Source organism: Leucoraja erinacea, chromosome 33, assembly GCF_028641065.1.
Source record: "Leucoraja erinacea ecotype New England chromosome 33, Leri_hhj_1, whole genome shotgun sequence".
In the NCBI taxonomy this organism is placed as follows: domain Eukaryota; kingdom Metazoa; phylum Chordata; class Chondrichthyes; order Rajiformes; family Rajidae; genus Leucoraja; species Leucoraja erinaceus.
This window is the reverse complement of record NC_073409.1, coordinates 9461849-9487480: the sequence shown is the minus strand read 5'-3', so window position 1 is coordinate 9487480 and position 25632 is coordinate 9461849. Positions and strand designations below refer to the sequence as shown.

Genomic DNA, 25632 nt, shown 5'->3' with positions numbered 1-25632 from the left:
GATTTCTAGTACTATCTCGGCAGCTGCAGGTCCTGCCAGGTCCTCGCCTGTTTGCCTCTGTCCAGGGGGACGCCTCCAGCAGCCAACCTTGCAGGCAATGCCCTGGTCCCTCTCCTACTAGCCCACTCCTCGCCTCTGTCACTGCCAATGGCTCCTTCTTGACTGTCTGGTCTTCCGAGCTGCTGAGCTTCCCCCTGCAGGCAGTGGTCTGCCGGGCCTGTCTTTGCAACGGAAACCAGGCCCGGGTCTTTGTTCTTGGCCGGCTGCCGGATCCACTCTTGCGGCACCACGGCGCTCACCAGGAATTTCCTGTGGCTACTCTGGCTATTCTGTCGGGGGAAAAAACATTTATTATTTTACAATGCAATTGTCAGAGAATGACCAGCACTTCTCTGATCACATTGATACTTATGCTATATCCTTGGGGCCTGTGCACACGCCTTACATTGTGATCTGCAAGCTCCCATCTTACCTCCCATAGCAACAGCCATAAACGCACACCCTTTTCCTCAATCTATGCTGATAACTCCAGAGTTTTCCAAATGAATATCAGCAAAACCAAAGTTAAGTATCTTTAGTAAATGTTCCTTCATCTCTTTCCTTTCAATGTCCAAAATAGAATCAGATTGTGCAATGCTGGTGCCATTTTTGAGAGATCTATATTTTGAACCATGTATCACTAAGTCTACCTATTTCCACTTCACATCACCCACTTCTGTCGTACCTTATCTTCTGTCTGCTTTACCTCTGAACTTTAATTCAGATTTACCTCTAACCTCCTCTTCCATAATCTGCCACCCTGGAATTACCATGGATCAAGAAATAGTTATCGAAACAAAGCAAAGATTAGGAATAAGCAAATCCTTTTGGGTTGGCAGTCAGTGCCTGGTGGGATAGCAAGGAGTGTCTTGGCTATTCACATTCTTTATCAACACTTTCGCCGGCAGAACTAATATCATATTTCATATTCTAAACTCGGTGAATGAAGATAATAAAGGCTTTAGAGGGACCTCAGAAAGCTTAAAAGTCTGTTTCCACGCTGCATGATTTTAACTGACTAATTATCCTTTTGGATCTTTATGGAGGAGGTAAAGGAGGTGTGTTGTGCCTGATAGATCTCCAAATGAAATGAGGGCAAGGTCCTGCTGAGACTATCATCATTAAGTATGATTTTGCCCTCCACTATAGTTAATGAGACCAGCTCTCATCCCCTCTTCTCTCACCCAGATCAAGGTTTTGGGTTCTCCTCCGCTTCCCTTAAGCATTCCAACAGGATAAATTCCCCGCCCCCCCAGATGCTTTGGATCCACGTCCACACATACATTCATCCAGTTGCATGTCATTGCCTTGTACAACAGCAGGACATGCAAAATTTGGCCCTTTGACGTCCTGTTCAATGCAGGCTTGAGAATCAGTATGTTATCTTCCAATTTGTCATGCAATAGTTTCCTTGATTCCATATTAGAAATTCAACCATTTTAGAAAATCAGCCATTCCAGACTGGTAGTGCATATTTCCAGTGTTTAATTTTTCTTTCCTGATAATATTGTCATCTCCGATTTGCACGTTCCGCAGATACACCATTTTGTTATTTAGGAACCTCTACCACCTTTTAGCCAGCACCATCGCCACCACTTGATTTACTGAACCTCCCTTAATCTCTTCGTCTCAGTGGCTTGCCTGTTGTTCTCTTTTCCCTTCGACCCTTTCTGTGCAACAAATATTTTGTTACTAATTTTTTTAAATCCTGATGATAAATGGTTGACTAAGAGCATTAGCTTTTTTCATCCATCTGTGGATACAGTCTGACCCGAATATTTCCAGAAATTTCTATTTTTATACCTTGATGCTATCTATTGAAGAGGAATCCCTGATAGCAAAAACATTCCAGTGGACAATCACCATTCAGCAAGAAACACCATATATTTTATAAGCTAAAAACAGTTTTGTGTAAAACATTTTTGGAAAGCAGTCAAATTCTGTAGATTATAGTCAAACCCCAGATTAAAATTTCTCATGTATTTTCCTGAACATTTGCCAAGAAGTTTTTCTTTCAAGTTTTGCCCACAATATTGCACTGAATCATTCAAAAACATCTGTTTTATTTCAACATTCAGTGCTAAATCAAAATACTTGGATTCTTAACAAAAGAGTTTTTCACGTTTTTCACGTATGGAATCTTCATGTAACAATGATGGTTCTAAAGTAGATTGTATTTAAAGGTTTCTTACAACTAAAATGAAGAGAAATTTGACCAAAACTTAGGTGGTGAGAATGTGGAGTTCTGTACCACAGAGTCCTAGAGGTTCTGTTGTTGATTGCCTTCATAAAAGAGGTTGATAGATTTCTGGAAATGAAATTATTTGAGGCTTGTAAGGATAATGCAAGAAAATGGCACTGAGGTGGAGGTTTTGTAGTCTTGATGAATGGCACAACAGTTTCAAAGAGTCTGTTTCTGTTCTTAATTATGTTTAATAGCCTTGGTGCTTTGGATACCATGTTCTATGTTTATTTATTAATCCAATATAATAATGCTCAAATTCAGTTATCATTTCAATAAAATCAGCATTTACATTATGCTCTGTAAAAATTAAATAATATCAGTACATGTAAACACCAATAATGGGTTTCAGACAGACCATTGGACAGATATCATCATTCCTACCAAATTGTGCACTAATATTTTAATTCTCCTGTGGCAGAATCATTACTGATCATATTTTTGCTTGCTAAAGAAATAATATGTTCTGATGAATATTTTTAGTTTATCTATTGGAGTATATTATTTGAGTTAATTTTTGAAGTTTCCATTGATATAAAAATTTAGGTTGTGTGTCGGCTTTTAAAATTTGTTCTTGACATGTTTCTGCACTTTGGTCAGGTATTCCTCACCCCCTTCCCTCCTTCATGTTGTATTGTGGCACATAAGCATTTGGAATCCTTAATGATTTATTGAGACCAGGCCATTTTTGTTGAGGAATTTGTTTTGGTATAATTCAAGCTACAGCGTTTCATGTAAGACCAAGTCCTCAGTATAAGGAAGAAAGCAAAGCACACTACTCCAATGATGAAGAGAAAGTATTGAACTCCATTCTCATAGCTTATTGTGGATTTATTCAACCAAATTAGTGTGGTTCACACTTTCATTTGATATTCTTGGTAATGAGGACAACTTGCTTCTGGTCCATTTGTCTGGATTTGAAGGTGGCTGAGGCCGATGTTGGAACTGTCACTCTGCCACAAGTGGGTTAGTAGTTAATAGTGTTAATAGGGCAGGTGGGTGCTTTGTGGTACATTTTTTTTCAATCATTAATGCTGATTTTCCGTATGCTGATTTTCATCATGAGCTATCACGGCCATGAGATTCAATGAAGTCTTCAAGGCTGTTGCATTTTCTACATGAGATATAGGAAGGAAGCTGGTTGTGGTTGACTAACTCTGCCAGTGGATTTGGAGGAATTTGTGGAAACAACTTTGCAGGCACTTACAGTTATTTGAGATGCCCAGACTGGTGACGTGTATTGGAGACGGAGATCACTTGCATGGCAGACTCTCATCTTTGTGTAGAAACAAAGAGCAGCCGATGCTGGTTTATATCAAAGATGGAGACAAAGTGCTGGAGTAACTCAGTAGTTTAATCACCATTTCTGGATCAGAATTATAATATAAAATGGGGATAGGTTTGGTCACAAGGCAGGAAAGTCTAAAAATAGGGGGCACATTTTTAAGGTGAAAGTGAAAGATTTAAAAGGGACCTGAGGGTCAATTGTTTCACAGGTTGTCGGCTATGTAGAATGAGGTAATGAAGGCAGGTACAATTACAACACTTGGATAGGTACATGAACATGAATGTTTGGGGGAATATGGGCCATTGACCTTCATCAGTCATAGTATTGAGTATAGACATCGGGAAGTCATGTTGCAGTTGTATAAGATGTTGGTGAGTCCGTATTTAAAATATTGTGAATATCTGGAGAGGGGTCTCGACCCGAAACGTTACCCATTCCTTCTCTCCAGAGATGCTGGCTGACTCACTGAGTTACTACAGCATTTTGTCTACCTTTAGAATACTGTGTTCAGTTCTGGGCGCCATGTTATAGGAAAGATATTGTTGAGCTTGAAAGAGTTCAGAAAAGATTTATGGGGTTGTCGCCAGGACTAGAGGATGTGAGGTATAGGGAGAGGTTGAGCTGGCTGGGACTCTACTCCTTGGAGTGCAGGAGGATGAGGGTGATCTTATAGATATGTACAAAATCATGAGAGGAATTCACAGATCAGATGCACAGAGTCTCTTGCCCAGAGTAGGGGAATCGATGACCAGAGGACATAGGTTCAAGGTGAAGGGGAAAAGGTTTAATAGGAATCCGAGGGGTAACCTTTTCACACAAAGGGTGGTGGGTGTATGGAACAATCATGATTTTAAAAAATCAAGTATAATTGATTGCATTTTGTTTTGTAAGCACTCTAACATAAAATGAACTTTGTTACCTGATCTGTTGGCAGTGTTATTAATTTATACTCAGTAAGGATTTTGAAAAGGATACTTGGTCTCTCATTCCACATCATGAATGTTTGATTTTGTTTTCAATGTGCAGTGGCCAGTATTTTCCAAACATACTAATTTTATAACTTTGATACAGCAGCAGTATTTCTGAGGTATCAATTTAAGGTGCAGCCAGGAACTTTGTTTTTAATGTCACAAGATAGTTATACATTTACCTTTGCAAAATAAATCTATTATTTTCACCTGGTCAGTGTTTAGTAAATTGCAATAAATTTACAATATATTGTAAGCCTGAGATAGTCCATGGCTTCTTGAGGAATAAAAACGTTTTACTTGAAGTTAGTGTTAATTCCATTTCCATTAGCTTCCCTGGGAAAGTTTGCCTTTTTTTCCAGCTTGCTTGTTTACCTTGTAAAGCAAGTGCAGAAGCTGCAAGATATTATAGCTCATTTCTGTGAGTGATCGACCAGCTAAAAATTCACAATGACGGAATGGGAGAAAAAGTTTAAAATTACATAATGACAATGAGATGCTTAAGCAAGTAATCTGCACAATCTTTCTGACCAAGAATGCTACATGATTTGTTTGACTAATGACATCTTCCATGCTGTGCCTAGTTGGTAACCAGTTAAGAAGGCAGAACTGTCATAATTTGTGGTTTAAATCGTATTACACTGTACCTTTATTGGTACTCGTGTAATTTGTCTGGATTTGAAGGTGGCTGAGGCCGATGTTGGAACTGTCACTCTGCCACAAGTGGGGCAAGATGTGTTAATAGGGCAGGTGCTTGTGCCAATAAAATACCTTGTAATCTTTTTTTTTGGGGGGGGGGGGGGGGGGGTGGGGGGGGGGGGGGTCAGTCTCAGTCTACCCCACTACAGAAGGGGGAGGAATTGTACAGTTTGATAGCCACAGGGAAGAGGATCTCCTGTGGTGTTCTGTCCTGCATCTTGGTGGAACCTGTCTGTTACCTTTGGTTGACTGAGAAACAAGTGGGCTATGTAGATGAAAATAAAATGTTGCAGTGGTATGCACCAGAACGACTCATGCACTTACTTAGCTTTCAATTGGTGGTCTTGCAGATTGACTGAGATTCCTGTTTTCTTCTGGAATAAAATACATCTAGAAAACAATTTTGTAAAATGGACCTGGAAAGTTAACTGCTGTAGGAGATATTAAGGTTAATTGAGAAGTTCATAGATTCCTTATAAAAATCCTTTGCTCATCATAATTTTGAAAAGAAATGCAGGAAGTTTACTGAGATGGGAAAAAATAAAGTTGCGACATATGGTGGTATCTTTGATCCTTTGTGTTTGAATGTAATTTCTCTTCGGGCTTTCTCCAAGGCAATTGCCTAGAATCTCTGGAGTTATTTGATGTGGTCACTTGAGCATTGTGGTTTTTAGTCTCCCATTGCTATCTCTGTTTTACTTGGGTGTAACCTTGAGCCTAAGCAGAGATTTAGTTGGCAATATCATATTGCTTTTTACTGTAAAATTATGTGTAATTATCTTTTAAAATAAAATGAAACAATTATTTATTTTTACATTTTTCTCTTTGCTGTTGTCTTGTTTTTCTTTGCCATTGGGATCCCTTGCCCTTGGTCAAAAGAAACATTGTATTCTGGAATTAAATCTGCATAGAGCAGAATAGAGAGGATCATGTAATCAAAGTGACTGAGCAAGTGATGGGAATTTGCTGAAGATAATTATAGCTTGCGCAATTCTCTTTCCACCTTCACTCGTAACAATGAATGTTAATTGTATATGACATTTTAGTAACAAATAAAAACCTGTACTTCTGTTAGATATTGCAATGTTATCCTTAAATATATCTTCCATCTTTAACATTTTTGTAAACTTAATTTATTTTCCAACTCGTTGACCTTGAGGGAGTGGATGTCAGACATCCATTTATTGTTGCTCCCAAATGTAAACTGGCGATCTGCTGAAAACCGCTAAGTATATTTCTGTGCTGGAAATGCACTGATTTATGTTTGACAAGAATTATGTTTGCCAACAATGCTTACTTCGTGCAATGTGCTTTTGACCATACACACAAAATAGTCTCTATACTGTGGTCTGTGAGCTCCAATTATGTCAAACATTAATATGTTTCATGCATGTGTTTAGAACTAAATTTTTCAATGTATACAGAGGAATTGGTGGTAAAAGTCCAGATAAATGTAGGATTATGTTGCAAGGATTCAACTTTGGTATCCTTCAAATGCAACCTGAATTGGAAAGATTAAAAGACTGGATATTTTGTGATTAATGGCTCTTTAGCAAATAGATTTTAGAATATTAAATAGGCGGAATCCCTTGAGTATTTTAGCTTCTTGGAAGTTATGCCAGCAAGAGTTATGGAGATAATTACTCCAATCATCATTTCAAAGTAATAACAAAAATAAAGGGCAATTTTGACTCCTAATTTTGTCTGTTTCTTTTTTTGTTCAGATTTATTCACCTGATCACACCAGTAGTAGTTTCCCATCGAATCCATCAACACCTGTTGGATCGCCATCACCTTTATCTGGTAAGGTTTGACTATTTTTGTAATTTTTAAGATAGTCAATGGAGCTGAAGGCTTAACTAGTTCTATGTGTGTTTATGGTTTGCAAAATTAATGAATTTACCTATTGAACATCAAATTGAAATCAAAAGGAGTTAACCTCTCAGCCCTTTGAGCCTGCATCATTCAACACGACTTTGATCTGATCATGAACCGCTCTGCATTTCCATCTATCTGTTGTATCCTCTCACCCCTTGCTCAACAGGAATCCATGTGGTTCCATTACTTTTGCTATGTCCAATTGAATAGGCTGGCTTCTGTGATGATAAGGACCTCTGGCAGAACTTGAAATAAATCACCCATTTCTGCATTGGTGAGAATGCATCAGTCTTTTTAGCAATCATTAGGTAGGCCCTGCTGTCATTGGGGATTGGAATTTTCTTGAAGCCACCATTTCTGTTTAATTCTCCATCACAATTCATGTAGGACTGCGTGTATATGTGACAATTGCATATCTGATCTGTTGGTTGCTTACCTCTTATTTCATACTCTTTGTTTAGCTGTCCTGTGTTGCAGCTTCACATTGTCGCCTTCTTTAGGTTTGTTCATTATTTTTAACTTTCTGCACTTCTCTTTGAATCAATGGCAGCCCCAGGCTTGGTGGGAGTGGGAGAGTGAGTGATATTGTGGGCAATTCAGTTGTGGTGATGAGTATTTCTGATGCTGCTCAGGTACATATTACAACAAAGATACTCAGTTGTGAATGGGCAAATCTGTTTTGAGTCTGTATTTAACATGATTACAGTGTTCACACAACACAATAGAGTGTGTCCATGCAGTTAAGCTGGGTCTTTGTCTCCACCAAGTCTGTGCAGACCCATTCCTTGGACAGATGCATCTCACAGGTAGATGGGCAAGAAGCATCCTTCCATTGGTTCACTCACCAACTGCCACCGAGCTGGTCTGGCAGCTCCATTTTTCAGTCTTTGGTTGATTGTTTGTGGAGGTGCAACCAAGTCGTTCTTGAAGTCCCCCACCCAGGGTACAACCTGTGACATTGATATTCTGTTATTTATTTTAAATGTTCTTCCATGTGGAGAACACTGATTCGTCAACTGAGGGAGGTGATTTCCTTGTTCATATTTGACCTGAATCCATGGAGCTTTATGGGGGTCTAATCCATGCTGAGCATTTCCAGAGCTTCTGCATCTTGCTTGTTTTTTACTGTGGGCCTGTCCTGCTGATGGGACAGGACAAACCTAGGAATTGTAATAGACATTGAGTGGTATGATTTTGTGAGTACAGCCATATCTGTCTTTTGCTTGATTAGTTTGTGCTAAAGCTCTACCAATGTAGTCAGTGGACTGCAGATATTTACAAAGAGGACTTTGTAAGTTCAAGGTAGACAATTGTGCTGGAGAAATTCAGCGGGTGTGGCAGCATCTATGGAGCGAAGGAAATAGGCAACGTTTCGGGCCGAAACCCCTCTTCAGACTGTTCAAGTTCAACTGGGCTGGTGTAACTTTACAGTTTGGTGCGTGCATTGATGGGTAGTTGTCTAGGTGTTTTTATTCTTTCTCAGTTTCGAAATATTGTTCCTATTGCAAGTTGTTTGAAACTCCAGTTTCGAGGCCATTTTAGAGTAAACAACATTGGCCTGTGTAGGCCAAACTAGGTAAGGATGCTAAAAACTTTTATTTGTTGTATCTGATTCGCTCAACTGCATATTAAGTTTATGGCTTACTTTGGGTTTTAATTTACACAGGTGCTAATCAGTGGTCAAGACCAGGAGGAACTCCATCATCTCCGAGTTATGAAAACTCTCTTCATTCACTGGTGAGGCAGACCAGATATTCTAAAATGTTTGGCAATGTTGTACTGTGATTGTAATTCGGATGTTCTTGAACTGATAAATGCATTTTTTTTGCTGGGATCTTGCTTGAGGGGTATAAAGAGGCTGTAGTAGCTATAATTTTTTGTATTCTTCATCAATTCTCAGGAAGGGAATTCTGAAATCTAATATCTAAATAACTTTGGGCTTGTTTACTTATCCATCACAAGAAATTGGTCTTTAAACCCCTTTTAAAAAAAAAAAAAAAAAAAAATTGAACAAAGTTGAGATTAAAACATGTCAGCCCTGACGAACCAATGATGGTTTGAGCTTTCTCCGAGAAGAAGGAGGTGCCGGAAGAGTTTTAAGGTGGCTAATGTTGTGCCTCTATTTTAAAAGGGCTGCAAGGAAAAGCCTGGGGAATATAGACTAAATATTAAAATATATTGCATTTGGATAGACAGGATGATTAGGGATAGTCAAACTGAGTTGTATGTGGGAGATCGCGTGTCTCAGATCTGATTGAGATTTTTGAAGAAGTAATCAAAAAGGTTGATGAGGGCAAATTTGTAGATGTTGTCTATGTGCATTTCAGCAATGCATTTAATAAGGTTCCGCATGGTAGGCTGCTCTGGAAGGTTGGATCGCATGGGATCCAGGAAGAGCTAGCTAACTAGATATAGAATTGGCTTCATGTAGGGTGATGTTGGAAGGTTGTTTTTCGGAATGAAGGTCTGTGATTGGTGCTGTGCCACAAAGATCAGTGCTGGGCCCATTACAGTTTGTGGTTTATATCAATGATTTGAATGAGAGGGTAGAAGGCATGGCTAGCAAGTTTGCAGATGATAGTAAAGTGGGAGCTCCCGATTTTACCGTCCACAGGGCCTGCGGCCGAAGCCTCCGAAGCCCCACATGTTTGCGGGTAGTTGCCGGGGAGTCACCTTCATGGTCGCGAAGTGTTCCCGCATTCTGGGAACTGGTCGCAGCCTCATTATGGTAGCGGCAAATTTTTCAACATGTTGAAAAATTAGTGGTGACTAGAATTAAGCCGCCATGAAGAGTAGCAAGGATTCACGTGCCAGGAGGTCGAAAGTTCTTGGAGATTATCGCAGGTAGGAGCCGGTGCTGACTGGAAAAATTCATTGGCACATTGGGGAGAAAGAAAGTTAAGCAGTAGTTTTCAGAACCAAGGAACCAACCGGTAATGTTAAATGTCTCCCGAACTTCACAGTTTATCTCTGCCTTCCTAAAAGTTGTCTCCATTCCTTCTCCCCTCTCCCCCACTCTTTTTAAGGACTTACGGTACACTGTGGTTTTGCTGTCTTAATTACAGTGCCAATCTTCCTGTTCATCGCGGTGTGTGTCTGTATCACCTTGGCTTTTCACCGTGAGAATTTTTTAGACAGCGCTCCCCTGCTTGCCCTGTTCCCCGCCTGCATAACAGGCTGGTGAAAGAAGCGATGTGTTTGTGTGTGTTCCATTCTGACAGTCGCCGTTCCAGTTGCTGGTTTTTCCAGGCGACTGTCGGCAACTTGACAGTCGTATTCTCATTTGTACATATCCATCTGCCCATACTAACAACCTGAAGTGATGTTAAGTGCATTCATGAGCTGCTTCATGTTTTTCAAATGTTAACCTATATGATCTGGCATTATAAAATCCAGCTAAAACTCATTATGTTCAATAGTTGGATAATTAAGGACCGTTGACTCTAATTGAAATTTCAGCATGTTTTTTTTTAAGTTCTGGCATGTATAACACCTTGAAGTTGGTGTTGATAGAGCATACTTAACACATGTTTTCAAAGGCAATCATTTGTAGCCTGGGGTGAGGGAATACATTTTGAGTTGAGAGAGATGTGAGGCATCGAACCAGAAGCCTGGTTGAAAAGGTGCATTTTGAATTGCACTAGTGGTGAATTAGATTGAACATTGGTATATTGTACCAGTGCACACCTAGACCAGTGCTTCTTTAACTGGTGAATGGTTCACCCAAGGGCGAATGACATTTTTTGGGGGTGAATTAAACTAGAGGGGTGAATGATGGGTGAATGACTTAATTTATTCAGGTATTCATTTTTTTTCTATACTTAAAAAAGGCATTGCCATTAAAGTGTTTACTAAGCTCTTATTGGTTTTAATGGCAGTGGAGCTGGAAATTGGATGTTTTTTTCTCTCTACCTATGGTTTCTTAATTTCAAAGTAGCAGGATATTTCCCAAATTTACTGTAATATAACCTTTTAGGGAAGACCAGGAGCTAGTGGGATCATAAATGTATAAATGGCAACACTGGAGGATCGCCGTAGGCAACTATTGAACTGTAACTTTACTTTGTGTAGCAATTTAGCTACCAAAGTTGATATTTGGTGGTATAATTAGTACTACTTTGGCAATTTTAAGAAGCTTACTTTCTCTCTGATATGAAATTCATGAGTACTCTAGGGGTTATTACGAGCTTATTGATCAAGTCAAGCCACGTTTATTGTCACATGCACAAGTATGGTGAGGTTCAATTACAATACAAATCTTGCTTGCTTGTGATAACATCGCAAGTACATACAGACAAACACAAAAGCACAATTTTAATTTAAATTTCATGTAAAATTTTAGAAAGAAAGACAAATGTGCATAAAAGCAAGACATTTGTGCAAAACACTCTTGACAAAAATAAGTATATAAGTGCATGAACTGGATTGTAGTGCTCAGTTCTTGAGGCATGAATAGATATAGAAAAGTACAGTTGTAGGAAAGTAGATGATATTGAATCTGATGGTGTGGGACTTCAATCCTCTGTACCTCCTGCCCGATCGTAGCAGCAAGAATGGTGCATGGCCCAGATGGTGGACATCCTTGATGTTAGTTGCCACCTTCTTGAGGCAAAGCCTCATGGATGTTTTCAATGGGGGGGGGTTAGTAATGCTCGCGGTGGATGGGGCTGAGTTCACCGCTTTTAGCAGTCGGATGTCCTGGAGTGGCAGATGCTGCTGCAAACCCAGTACAACACTAATCGTCTGGGTTTTTAATACATTTGGCTTTCTGGAGAATGAATTTTAGTTGCTAATGCCCCTGTCCCACTTAGGAAACCTGAACGGAAACCTCTGGAGACTTTGCACCCCACCCAAGGTTTCTGTGTGGTTCCCGGAGGTTTTTGTCAGTCTCCCTACCCGCTTCCACTACCTGCAACCTCCGGCAACCACCTGCAACATCCGGGAACCGCACGGAAACCTTGGGTGGGGCGCAAAGTCTCCAGAGGTTTCCTAAGTGGGACAGGGGCATTACTCTGTTAAACAACAGTTGAGGAAGGTCAGTGAACATTCTATCGCAAGACTACTTCAAGCTGGCCAGAATATTTGGATATTACTCTTCATGCAGTGGTTGTGAGATAGCCATATTTGAGCAAAGAACGAATAAGATCCAAAGTAATTATTAATCAAAAGTAAATTTAAAGCTGCCTGCCGCCCATCCTACTCTTTGCTTCTAGTATATGCTTTTTGAGTTATTTATTACAAAAATAGGGGATGAAAGTCATTTTTCAATTGAGCACAACCAGAGAGATAATAATTGCCAACTAAATTTCTCCTCTGTTCAATAAAGTTATAACCTCAGTATTAATTTACTGGAGCTTTTGGATTTGCTTCACTTTTGTGGTGTTCCTATTAATGCATTTTGCTTCTTGTTATGTCTTGGCCTCACCAGAAAAACCGGGTTGAACAGCAACTTCATGAGCATTTGCAAGATGCAATGTCTTTCTTAAAGGATGTCTGTGAGGTACTACTTCTCTTTCAGCAGTGCATTTCCTGGTTTACTATTCTAGACCTGTAGACCATCTGCATGAATTACAACAACGTGCCAAACATTTTTTTTTCCCTTCTGGCTTAGATCCACGTTTTCTGTTTTAATAATTTTGATTTATTTATAGATGGTTATCCAAAAAAGGAGCATGTCAAAGAGCAGAAATACCATCTTAATATTTCTTTCTTTTGTTGAGAAAATTAGAACTGGTCAAATTGCCTCCACAAAATAAATGGTCCCCTTTAATGTGCAGTTTTTTGAAAATTTCCTTTCCTCAGATATCCTACTTATAATTTGAAACATATTCCAAATGCCTGTGGCTGCTGTTGAAACCATTTGTTTAGCTTCTATCCCTTTCATTTCTTATTCATGACCTATTATATTAAGCAGTCAGCTGTGAGTTTACCTCAGCAGAATTGTTGCCTTTGCAAATGTCTTTATTCAGCATATTTTTTTCTTGACAGCAAACCCGAATGGAGGATCGTCTAGACAGACTGGATGATGCCATCCACGTTCTCAGAAACCACGCTGTTGGACCTTCAACCAGCATGTCTGGTGGCCATGGCGACATGCATAGTTTACTGGGACCATCCCAAAATGGGCCAATTGGTGGACTGAATTCAAACTTTGGAGCATCTGCACTGGTAACATCCAGTCGGCAAGCATCAATGGTAATTTTGTATTATCACGAGTTTCATTTTAATGTGGTTGAAAAGTAGTTAATAGGTGAGAAATTATTCTCACAACTTTTATGCTTGATTTAAACCTAAAACAAAAATATGACATGTGAACGAGGTATACCTTTTCCAAATGTTGGAAAAATCAGTTGCTTTGTAAAGATTCTTTGTATTGGTTAAGTTATTAAATGTTAAGATTTAGTTCAGTAAATGATTATGACTAACCTCATCCAAAATTATAACTACAAAGTTTGATACACTGTTGTGCATGAAGATGTTTCTGCTGTAGGTGAAGTTCATGATGTCATCTTACATTGAAATTCCAATGTGTCATGATTGATTTCATTTTTTTTTTTTAAATCTGCTTCTGAATCGAAGATGGTAATCTTTGGCTGCAATGCTGCTGTAGAAAATGTAATATATGTTCCTGTTGAGTTAGTGCTTTCAAACTTGCATTAAGCCACATCTGTTTTACTCCCCAATTCATCAAACCTCTATCCTTGTGGTAAATGTTCTTATGTAATATTTTATATCAGTTGCTTTCCAATTGGGGAGAAATATGGTTTTAAAAACGGTTAGTTTTCAGCTTCAAACAATTTATCTGCCGGTTACTTGTTCAGTATTGTTTACTTTGTTACAAATATTGAAGTAAATTGACAGATTGAATTTGAATGGTGTTGATTAAAATTTGGTGATTACTATTTGCTGTTTCTGGTCAACTGGACCAACATTAGCTAAAATTTATCTGAACGGCTTAAATGTACGCTAATCATTTGTTTGCCCAGTTAATCTATTGTCACCTTAAACTACTCAGTGAAATTGGCACTCAGCTGACTTTTAAGAGAGTCTGCAGTATGTGGCACTTTATGTGTAAATCATTTTGGAATGCTTTGATAGTTGGTTAAATTCAGTTTTTTTGTGCTATCATAGAACTTGAAAATTAAATCACTCAAAACAGATAGGTTTGGATATATTAATCATCAAAAAATTGTGAAGATCCTCGTATTTGTTCCTCAGAGCGCTCTCTTTGAATGAATTGGGCTACTGAACCTGCACTACGTCTCGCCTGGGAAATAGTGAAGGCTTCCCCTGTTCTGATGGAGCTCAGAGCTTAACTCGGGGGAAGTTTAAATCTCCACCTACTTATTAAGTTCCCATCTGGACTGTGGCTGCTTTAACTCATGGGTTCAGATCATTTAAAGCAGCTACTCTGAAATAATTTTATCATTGCCAAGTTGTTCAGCGAAACATATTATTCACTTCTGTATCAAAATTGATCCTAATCTAAGTATAAGGAAATATTGTGCATGTACATAAATAATTGGAATGCATAAATCACAAAACTGGTACGAGGTTTTAATTAAATAAGATTAATTCTCTGCTGTGAAATCATTGAAGAGAATGAACTTTATTTATTCAGGTGAATTTATGTCCTTTCCTGGGTAGTCATCTGCTTAATATTTACGGAAAGATCGCAGCTTTGTCAAATTTATGTGAGAAACAATTCACGATTAATTTCTAGGAAGTATCGAACTGTGTCGGAATTACGTGAAAATGTCCTTGTGTTTCTGGATTTATGTTGGAATTTCAATAATTTGCTAAATCAAGCTGTTCAATGTTTGTGCAGGTATAGTGCTCGCACAGTTGTTACAGCATCAAACAGCACAATGCACAGTTAAGATGTGGAAAATCAGTTAAGATCAGTTGGACTGCAAGAGTCTGTCTTGTGAAGGTACTTGGTGCTATCGAGACCCAGAGTGTTGTGGAATTCTCTGCCACAGAAGGCAGTGGAGGCCAATTCAATGGATGTTTCCAAGAGAGCTATATATAGCTCTTAGTGCTAACGGAATCAAGGGATATGGGGAGACAGCAGGAACGGCGTACTGATTTTGGATGATCAACCATGATCATATTGAATGGCAGTGCTGGTTCGAAGGGCCGAATGGTGTACTCCTGCACCTATTTCCTATGATTCTATGAGAGTGTTGCTGACCATGTGATGGTAGGAAGGTCACCGATTCAATTCAAGATGGCCTTGCTTGCGGAGACTGCCCAAAAATAACTAGTGCAGTTATGTCCAGGTTCTGAGTTGATGGTCCCAGCATTCACCAGTCTGTGTCAGTCTGTGTTGGTGCTCAGTATGCTCCTGAACTCTCCAGAGTTTTTAAGAAGGAACTGCAGATGCTGGAAAATCGAAGGTAGACAAAAATGCTGGAGAAACTCAGCGGGTATTGGTTTGAGCTATACAACAGTATTTTTGATGCTACCTTGATGTCATGGTTAGTCAATCTAAACTCGGCTCTGGTGCATAATATACCAAGGCTATGGAAAAACTTTGGACCCCCAAACTCAAACTGGGCACTGGTGAGTAGGTTATGGCAAGTAAGTGCTGTTTGATTGCACTGTTCACACCAACCTTTCATTTTGTTGATGATTATGAATAGACAGGGCGGAAGTTAGCTAATTGGCTTTTCCTGGATGACTGAATATATTCGTAATCTGGAGCTGTTTTAACAGGTACTGCTCAGTTAAGACTCTTGCCATTTGAAAACAAGCTTATCTACAATTTTATCAGTTTACTGAAGCAACGATGAATTGGTACATTTTATTTGTTGGTTTCAACGTTGTGATCTTGTAATCTTCTTCCTCTGAAACAAGTTTTTTAAGTGGTTTATCGACACCTGGAAGTACAGAATTAATGTATTTCTGATACGTTCATGAGATATCCTTGCAGTTTTTAATATTTTTGAACACGACTACTATCTCAACAACTGCCGTCCAGTAACATTAGATACCAGTGTCAGATGTCATTCTAATGACTCTGTGAGCCTTAACATGTGATATTAAAATTATGTATTAACTGGTATTTTCATTTACATTCTCTTTCTTGTTCCTTCTCTGCTGATGTTGGTATTAAATGCATAAGGATACTGCCTTTTGAAGCCACTTGCAGATGTCATTAATGATTTTAGTGATTGAAGTATAAAGTGCAGTCTTGTGAATCTGTTTATTCTACCATGAGTGGATCCTGTTGCATGCCCAAAACTGATTAATCAGAAGGATCTACTTTGCAATGTGGTTTAAGTGCTGATGCAATTTCAAACATTCATTTATGGTCGTGGTTCCAATTAAACCTTAAATTAAAAAAGAAAATCATGTTCTTTTAAGTAGTTTGTGTGGAAAAAGATAGGCTTGTTGTAGCAGCTCATCCTGATGAATAGAATGCTGGTGATAAACTGCACCTGTAGCTTGTTTTTGTTAACGGAATGACTGCCTTCTCTCCCATGCTCAAGAGTTGGTGTTAACGTCATGTGAAATGTAGTCAGTATGGAGAAACCAGATTCTCCATAGAGAGTTTATGCTCACATTTTTTCCAGATGTGTAACAACTTCCACATTAGTTTTCTGTAAAATGTTTTGGAGCACACAGATAAAGCAGGCAAGATGATCTGCGTTGCAGAAGCTAAGGGAATCACTTTGAAGGATTGCAGCAGCCAAGAGGACACGAGCAGAGTCGAGAGCTGATGGAATGTAATGTTTAATTTGTGGTTGAGCAACTGAGCTTTTTAATGAAAGGGATTTGGGCACAGCTGTAGTCGGAGTAATTTACTGAGGCAAACAATTCATAGATTTGTCCCTAGATGGAACCAATTAATCAAAACCATCTTGTCTTCAAAATGTGGGAACCATTGACATATTTAAGAAAAGTCAGAACAAAGCTGTACAGCTTGAAAATGTTCAAATATCAGATTTTCATTGCTGTTGTCCAGTAAAACAAAAATAGATACCCATTTTTAAAAAAATTGGCTGTTTTCAGCAAGTTTAGAGCAAAAACTCAGAATATTTGCTTCCAGCAACAGAGGATAAAGTTGGTCGTAACATATGGCAGACACTAGACTATTTGCTCCTTGACCTTTTTCTTTTTCGTCATCTCTCTCTGTTGCCAGTTATATCTGTTCCTGGAGAGCTTTGCCAGACCCTTTTATAACTTTGCTTTGCAGAGAAGGGACCTGCATACCAACTGGTTCCCCTCCTGCCATGTATGCTGGTGTTTTTTTTTACCCCCCCCCCCCCGACCCTTCGTTGTGTGTGACTCACTTTCAGCATGAAAGTGGACAGCCATTTGCAGTCTGCCTGCGTTTTATTCTCACGGCTGATATTATTGTTTGCAGATTTTCTTTTGGTTCTTTTAGAAGGTCACTGTAGTTGAACCTCATTGAAGAGAAATTATGAAAATATTTTTCATTACTATGACTTTCTCTTTTCTCAAAGTTATGAAGTCTCACCTTTTTAACGTGTTGGATTCATTGCTGTAAAAACTTGATTTCATCTGAACTGTTTCCAGTCTCATTCCCACATTTGGCAACAATTTATTCTATAGCAGTAAACATCAAAGGGTTTAAGATCGCTGAGAAACGCATATCTGGCAGAATGTCAATTTTCTATTTTGTATTTCTAAATTTTGGTCTAAAACATAAAAGGCTAAAAAAATACTGAGTTGGCAAACTTCAAGGTTGGATATACTTTTTTTCTCCTGTTTTGTTTTATTTTCTGGTGTCAGGGCAGATTGATTTCCAAATATATCTCCATTTATGAAGAGTTGGTATGGTTTTGTTTGAAGATTTTCTGTTTGAATTTTTGTGGGATGCATAGCGTGAAATGCCCCACAAACAAACTAAAATTTAAAGATGGTGTTTCAACCTCCATATAGCATTAGAGTGTAAAAATAAGTAACTACAGATGCTGGTTTACAAGAAAAGGCACAAAGTGCTAGAGCAACTCAGTGGGTCAGTCAGCAACTCTGGAGAACATGGATAGGTAATGTTTTGGGTTGGGACCCTTCTTCAGACTGAAGTCATAGAGCATGGAAACAGGCCATCCTGCCTAACTCATCCATGCCAACCAAGATTCCCAAATCCAAACTAGTCCCACTTGGCCCAAATCCCTTAACCCTTTCCTATCCATGGACCTGTTCAAATGTTTGTTTTTTTAATGTTGTTATTGTATTGCCTCAACTACATGAGACAGCTCATTACATATACCCATTAACCTTCTATATGAAGAAGCTCCTTCTCTGGTTCCTGTTCAATCTTTCTTCTTTCACCTCTTACAACCTCAAGTTCTTGTTTTCCCAACCCTGGGGAAAAAGACTGTGCATATGGCCCTTGTGATTTTGTATACCTCAGTCTGTAAGATCACACCTCAATTTCTTGTGCTCTGCCGAATACCAGTGATACTGCTTATAGCCTTCTGCACCGCAATTAAAGTAAATTACCTGGAACTAACCATGAATGTAAGTTACCTTGTGTAGAATACCCTAGAAAATCCTGCCATTCGTTACAAGGAGGTTAGGTGAGTGTTTAGAGCTATAATTACTGTTCTGCATATATGGCTGGGTTAAAACTAATGTTTACCCATGTATATAATTTGCCTGTGAATATAATAGAATATAGGGAATTTTAAAATGTTTTTTTTTGTGCACCGGCTTTTAAAATCAATATCTGTTCTTTGGTACCCAGGGAAATGTTTAGAAAATTGGTAAAACGTTAGGTTTTTAGTTCCGCAATCTGTAAGCTTACCCAACCGAAGATGTGAATTTAATTATGTTTTTAGTGAATTTGCCATCCTGAGTTCTTTTGCCACTGTTTTGGTGATTGAGTTCTTACATGTTCACTATTCAGTGGAAACCTTAGTGTCTGCTGTTTATTTTGAATATTAACTTGCCTTTTACTGTACTTAATTTATTTCACCTACTGCGCACCATGGTTCACTTGAACTAATGTGTAGGAAAGAACTGCAGATGCTGATTTAAATTGAAGGTAGACACGACAAAAAACAACATTAGCACAATATACAATTAGAAAGAAACCATGGAACCAATGCCATTTGCATCTACCCATCCATCCCCTTTCTGCTTTCTATAGAGATCGCTGTCTCTGCAATATGTTGATTTGCTTATCTGTCTCAACCTGCCTCCTCGTTGAGCAGTTTCCTCTGCAATCTCTTCAGATGTAATACCTCCTCTCTCACTTCCATCCAGAGATCCCAGCAGCCCTAACAGGTGAGATGGGGTTCATGTGCACCTCCTCTAACCTCTTCTATTCCATTTGGTGCTTCCATTGTGGCTCCCTTTACATTGGTGAGACCGAGTGCAGACAAGGAACCATTTTGCCGAACTGTCTGTCAAGGCCTGCTGGACCTTCCAGTTGCTAACCATTTTGATTCCAATTCCTATACCCACCGTTCTGTCAGAGTACGGCTCAAGTAAGAGTTCCACTAGCACTTTGTTTTTTGCTCAAGATTCTTGAGCCCAAGAAAGGCAATGCCCTTTTTTCCTCCATGAAGCTCAATTGATTGCTTTTTCTAGTCTGTATCGCAATGACTAGTCTTAAGCATTTCAGTTCAGTTCCCTTGGATTCATTATTTAATTGTGTGGGATGGGATGGAGGGAAGGAAAGCATAATTAGACTTTATACAGAGTAATTATTTAAAAATACTGCAAATTGCAAATGGAGTATTTCAGTTATTTGAAGATATTAGGGTTTGTTCATGATCTGAATGCAGTAGCTGAAGTGGCAGATTTTTATATCGTTCAAGAGATTACTCTAGCCACTAAAGAGACTACATGGCTGTAGGAGAATGTCGTAATACGCATGTGAGCTCTCCGTGAGACCTTCAGATCTTCTTCACAAGTAAATCTTCATAACACATTCTTTTGATTGATAGTTTCTTTATTGTTGAAGAAAGACAATAAGATATTCATCCGATCTGATACTCTGACTCGTACACTTTAATCTTCGTCAAACTCCAACATATCACTTTAAACGTTAGAAAACTCCTCGTGTCTCGGTTAAACTTCACATGGTCGAAGGGTGTTCCTTCCTCATGTAGCTCCGAGCTGAACTAAAAACTAAGCTTCTGCGCAAGAAACCCAGCACCAAACACGCCCTTGATTACTTAATAAATCCCACCCACATAATAACGGGCAGCCTAAAATTTAAAGACAAATACCACAATTAATGACACACAAAAGAAGCCAAATGGCCACTACAGATATCCTTCAAGTAAAAAGTCAGTGCTGTTCACTTTTAAAATGATACCAAGAGGCAATATGGCTTATAAATACAATTGTCTTGCTACTAAATTACACAATTGCTCTGTTATCAATCAAGCAAAATTAACTGAAAATGTATTCAGAAGATTTCCTAGATGTTCTGAGATTACAGGTGTTTTAACTTGTTCTTGGAATGGTATGGATCAAAATGGTACACAGCAAATAATAAGTCAATACAAAAAAGCAGAGGGAAAGCTGGTAAAAATGTTAAGGGCTTTTATTTTAAGACCTGTTGTCATTACTTTTTTTCAGCATACAAAGAATAAGTGATGTAGAATTTGTGTGGTTATATTGTTTCTGGACAATGTCTTCTGTTGATTTGCAGGCTTTGATATTTCTTCATGAAGAAAAATTTGTTCAAACATTGAATGTAGATAATGATGCATAGAGTGTTCTAGTTCTCTCCTAAACTGCAGACTGTCAGCTGTATGCTAATGAATTGAACTTTCTCGCCTTGCAGAACAGACTACTGCTCAAAGGCAGTGAATAGTTTGCACACCTGTTATGTTGATGTAGACCCAACCACATTTTAGTGTGTCGACTGGAACGGATAATTGTTAAAAAATAATATTGATGACTTGTGCTTGTCCTTGTGAAATAATGATAGTGAATGAAGTGGTGAATCATAGTATTTTAATTCATATCTCTTTGCTTTTGTTTGTAACTGATGCCACGCTGTCCACATTACTTAAGCACGTAAAAAAACGTTTTTGTTTATAAGTGCACCGGCTGTTTTATAGCATAATAACTGTAGGCAAATGCAACTGTTCTCTTGTGTAATAGTATTGATTGATACGTTGCTCTTTCATTATTTGCTGAGATAATATTCCAGGATTTTTAACCAGAAGCCTGGGTGTCAGCTTATAGGTTTTTGCCATGTACTTAGAACCATTTTCAAGTAAGAAAGCTTACCAGATGCAAATTGGTGGTGTTGAAATGTTCAAATTAAATAGTTCAATTCCCCTTTGAGCATCTATCAGCTTCCAAAGCAAAGCTGATCTTACGAAATGTTAATGATGCACAATTCTAACTGATTAAATTAATCTACTAAATATTAACACTGTCAAATCTGCTGTAGAAGTGCTAATATTTGTTTTTAGCTGGCTTGATGATTTTTTTCCTTTCTGCTTAATATTTATGATTTCCTACGTTGTGCAACTATGATTATATCAACATTTTCTAAAGATGCATTTGAGTTCCATCTGCAGACGGAAAATAGGAGCTGGAGGCCAGCTCCTCCATTCAATATGATCATGGTCAAAGCTCTACTTCTGTGTTTCATACCTATCTCCTCTTTAAATATATATAATGACTTGGCTGCCTTTGCCTTCTGTGGTAGAGAATTCAACATATTTATCCATGTGGAGAAAGTTTGCCTGATATCAAATCTAAATAGAAGCCAGGGGCTCTCAGAATTCTACACTCCGGAACTTTCTGGATGATCCTCTATCATTTAGTCTGGCTAGTCCATTTCAAATTCAAATTTTATAGGTTTCTGAGATCCCTACTCATTCTTTTGAAGTCAAGTGAATATAGGCCAAATTGTTCCAATTTTCTATCATACATCGGTCGCAGGAATTACTCCAGTAAATTTTTGTTGCACTGCCCCCATGGCAAGAACGTCCTTCCTCAGAGAAGGAGACCAAAACTGCTTGTATTTGAGATGAGGTCTGACCAAGGTCCTGTATGCTTACAGGGAGGTATCCTTGCTCCTGTGCTCAAATCCAAATACTTATTTCCAGCAACTGGTGCACAAGGGCACCTTCCTTGCACCTTATCCCTTTCCATTCATGTTATGTTTTTCTGTTAAATAACCTTTCAGTCATCTGCCATACATTTTGCCACATCCAACTAGTCTAAATCAAATTATGGCCGCTGCATTCTCCTCACAACTTACATTTCCCCAGCCGTGTGCTGACTGCAGATCTGGAGATACTATATTTAGCTGCTTCATCCAAATAACTGACATATGTTATAACTGCGTTTTACGTTAAACCATCTGACCAACAATTAGAATTTTTGTGTTCATTTTTAATTAAGAATTATTGTTAGAATTATAGAGTTGTACTGCACAGAAACAGGCCCTTGCAAACCACCTCATCCATGCCTACCATGATGCCTTTCTACGCCAATCCCATATGTCTGCATTGACCTGCATCACTCTACTTCTTCCCTATCCATGTATCCAAACGTAATTATATCTGCCTCGGCTATTTATGGCAGCTTGTTTCATATAACATATGCCCTCTCAGTCTTTGGACCCAGTTTTGGCTCTTTTTTAAAAAATACGTTGTATATTTTTACAAAAACTGAAAAACAAAAAGATTGAAGTTCATAAAAAATACAGTAGGAGCAGAATTAGATAATTTGGACCATAGTCTTTTTTTTCTCACTCAACTCCATTCTCCTGCCTTCTCCCATAGCCTGTGACACCCTTCTAGTAATCAAGAACCTATCAATCTCTGCTTTAAAAATACCCGATGAATTAGCCTCTGCTGTCTGTGGCTAGCCTCTGCTGTCTGTGGCAATGGATTCCACATATTCACCACCATTTGGCTAAAGCAATACCTTCTCATCTCCATTCTAAAGATATGTTCTTTTATACTGAGGCTGTGGCTTCTGGTCCTCAAATCTCTTTCTAGTTAAAACATCTTCCCTACATCCACTCTATCTAGGTCAGTTAGCCATTTGCTGTAAGCAGTATTAAAATGAAAAGCTGCCCTTGGAGGTATCATTTTTTTTAAACCCTATTGTTCTTTCTTAAAGTAAATTATGTTTTAATATTTAAAACAGTTCACTTATTTCATATTTTGTTGATGAGAATATTCTTGGGGAATGGTGAATTGCAAATGAATTAGTTGTTGGATAAAAATTGGAGAAGATGGAAAATGTGTGTGCATCTGTGTCAAACCAGATGGAAATACTGAATGATCAAAAAGCATTGTTCCTCCCCGCACTCTTCTATCATAATCTGGTCTGCATAAAAGTTAAAATCTGTAAACCATCTTAACTACTGTTCTCTTTAAAAAAACATTTGAATGGGTCTCGGTTGTGTATTGATTTAAGACATGTTTATATTGCCGTGACTGCTCTTTCCTGCTTTCAATTGTGATCAAGTCGCCATTCAAACAGAGAACCAGCCGATACAGATTCTTATTATAAATCACAATTATATAACAGGATACAAGTTATATTGTGGAATTGATTCAATTATATTTTTAACCGCATTTACTTTCATGATGTGATTATCACCCAGACTGGCTGAAATAAGCAGCCTTTAGTTATTAAGAGCGATGAGTCATCAAAGAATGGCTTCAGAGGGGATAATTTTAAATGCTGGAGTTTAATATATCACCCTTTGTAAAGAGAACTATCAATACATTTTTATAAACTTTTTTTAATTTCAGCCATAAAGAAAACATCAGATACAGAATTGTATTAATGTGGAATCTGTACTGAATCTATCAGTTGGTGGTTGCAATGCAAAACAACCTTAAAAAATTAAATCATATTCTCTTGAGCCATGGTAAAAAAAGATGGGACAGATCATGTGCAAAAAAAATCTTCATCAAAATTCCATTTTAAAGAAAATTAGAGAACAAAGAAACTGAAATTTGTTCCATAAATGTCCTTACTGGAGGCTGCTGCTACCGTTAACAATGACCACTAATTGAGTTTGAAGTCCCTGTGAGACCAGGTTACCTAGCGTTTACTTATGTGGGTTAGAAAAGGATTTTGTACAGAAATAGGGATTATGTGATTTATTGGGATTGAGCAAATTGAATCTGTACTGTTTACATGCCTTAATAAATGTACTGTGTTGGCAGTTTTTTGCTGCTATCTAGGATTAGAGCATAATTGCCTTTTTATTGGATTATGGAAGGCGAATATATCTCATGTATACTGATTGGAAATTGATGGTAATTATGCTCATCTTGCCCTAATACTGAGGGAATTATGTAATTCTTATTTATAAATATGATTAATGCTTGGAGCCTGAATGCATCTCCAAAAATGTATCCTCACAAATGGGCTTGTCAAAATTAGAACTGGTTGAGAGTAATGCTCCTTTGTTTAAATCTCTTATCGTTTAAAAAATATATATGAGATTTTTTTTTCTCACGAACGAAGGAATAGTCTATAGGGGGAGGGGGGTCCGAGTTCCTGAATGATGCCGAATCGTTTGCATGGGAAAAATATGTTTATTTTTACACAGCCCATCCCATAGCGCTTTTTAAAGGCACTGGCAAGCTTTTTAAAATGCCATCACTGTTTGAAATGTAATGTAGGACATGACAAGTGTAATGTAAGCACACATTTGGCTAAATATCTCTAACTCGACTATCCGATGACGTTTTCCTGAACTTGCATTAAAGACCAGCTGCTTGTCAATAACTGAGAGTTTCTGGCACTGTACATGAGCAAGCAGAACTTTTGTCCGAGGAAGACACAATTTCTCATTTATTGCCTACGAGGGAAGACTTGAGATTTTTACCTTGGTAGATATTAGATTACTTGAGTCAAAATACTGTAGGTTCAGTCCCAGAAGCTATAGCTTGATGTAGATTGGGAATATATCTAAACTTCTTTTCATAATTTCCTAGCCTCAGGTGAAACTACTCTGATTTTGTTTTAAATATTATAAGCCTTTGTCTTTCCTTATTTCTTATTCCAAGCTCAATAGCCCTTTACTAATCACTAGACCACTTAAGACCATGTACGCCAGATTGTTCTTCATCGCCTGCAGCTCAGCATTCAACACCATCATCCCCTCCAAACATATCAGACTCAGAATACTGGTCCCTGCTCATCCAATTTCCATAACTGGATCCTTAATTTCCTCATTGACAGACCACAATCAGTATTAATTGACAACACTTCCTCCTCGATAAATGTCAACAGAGGAACACCTCAAGGCTGTGTACTCAGTCTCCTGTTCTACATTCCACGTTCTCCAGTTCCTATGCCATCTTTAAATTTGCCGACAATTCCACCATTGTTGGACGAATATTCGGCAATAATGAGTCAGAGTACAGAAGGGAGACTGAAAATCTGATTGAATGGTTCCAGAACAACAAAATTGATCTCTTATCAGCTGGACCAAGGAGCTGATTGTTGACATCAGGAGGTGAAAGGAGAAGACCCACAAGCCTGTTTTCATTGATGGACAGGGGTGGAAAGAGTCAACTTCTTGATGGTGAATC

General features: G+C 38.4%; 1 protein-coding gene across 17 annotated transcripts in view; it reads left to right on the top strand.

Moving 5' to 3' along the window:
* Positions 1-25632, top strand: part of tcf12 (transcription factor 12) — a 141274-nt gene that overhangs the window by 104217 nt on the left and 11425 nt on the right. For 15 of the 17 annotated variants that reach the window (XM_055661230.1, XM_055661239.1, XM_055661235.1 and 12 more), the window contains 4 exons: positions 6961-7039; positions 8781-8851; positions 12543-12614; positions 13103-13309. In XM_055661230.1, coding sequence (XP_055517205.1) covers positions 6961-7039; positions 8781-8851; positions 12543-12614; positions 13103-13309 — 429 coding nt within the window. The remainder of the gene's footprint in view (positions 1-6960; positions 7040-8780; positions 8852-12542; positions 12615-13102; positions 13310-25632) is intronic. The other 2 variants (XM_055661232.1, XM_055661246.1) reach the window with 1 other exon arrangement.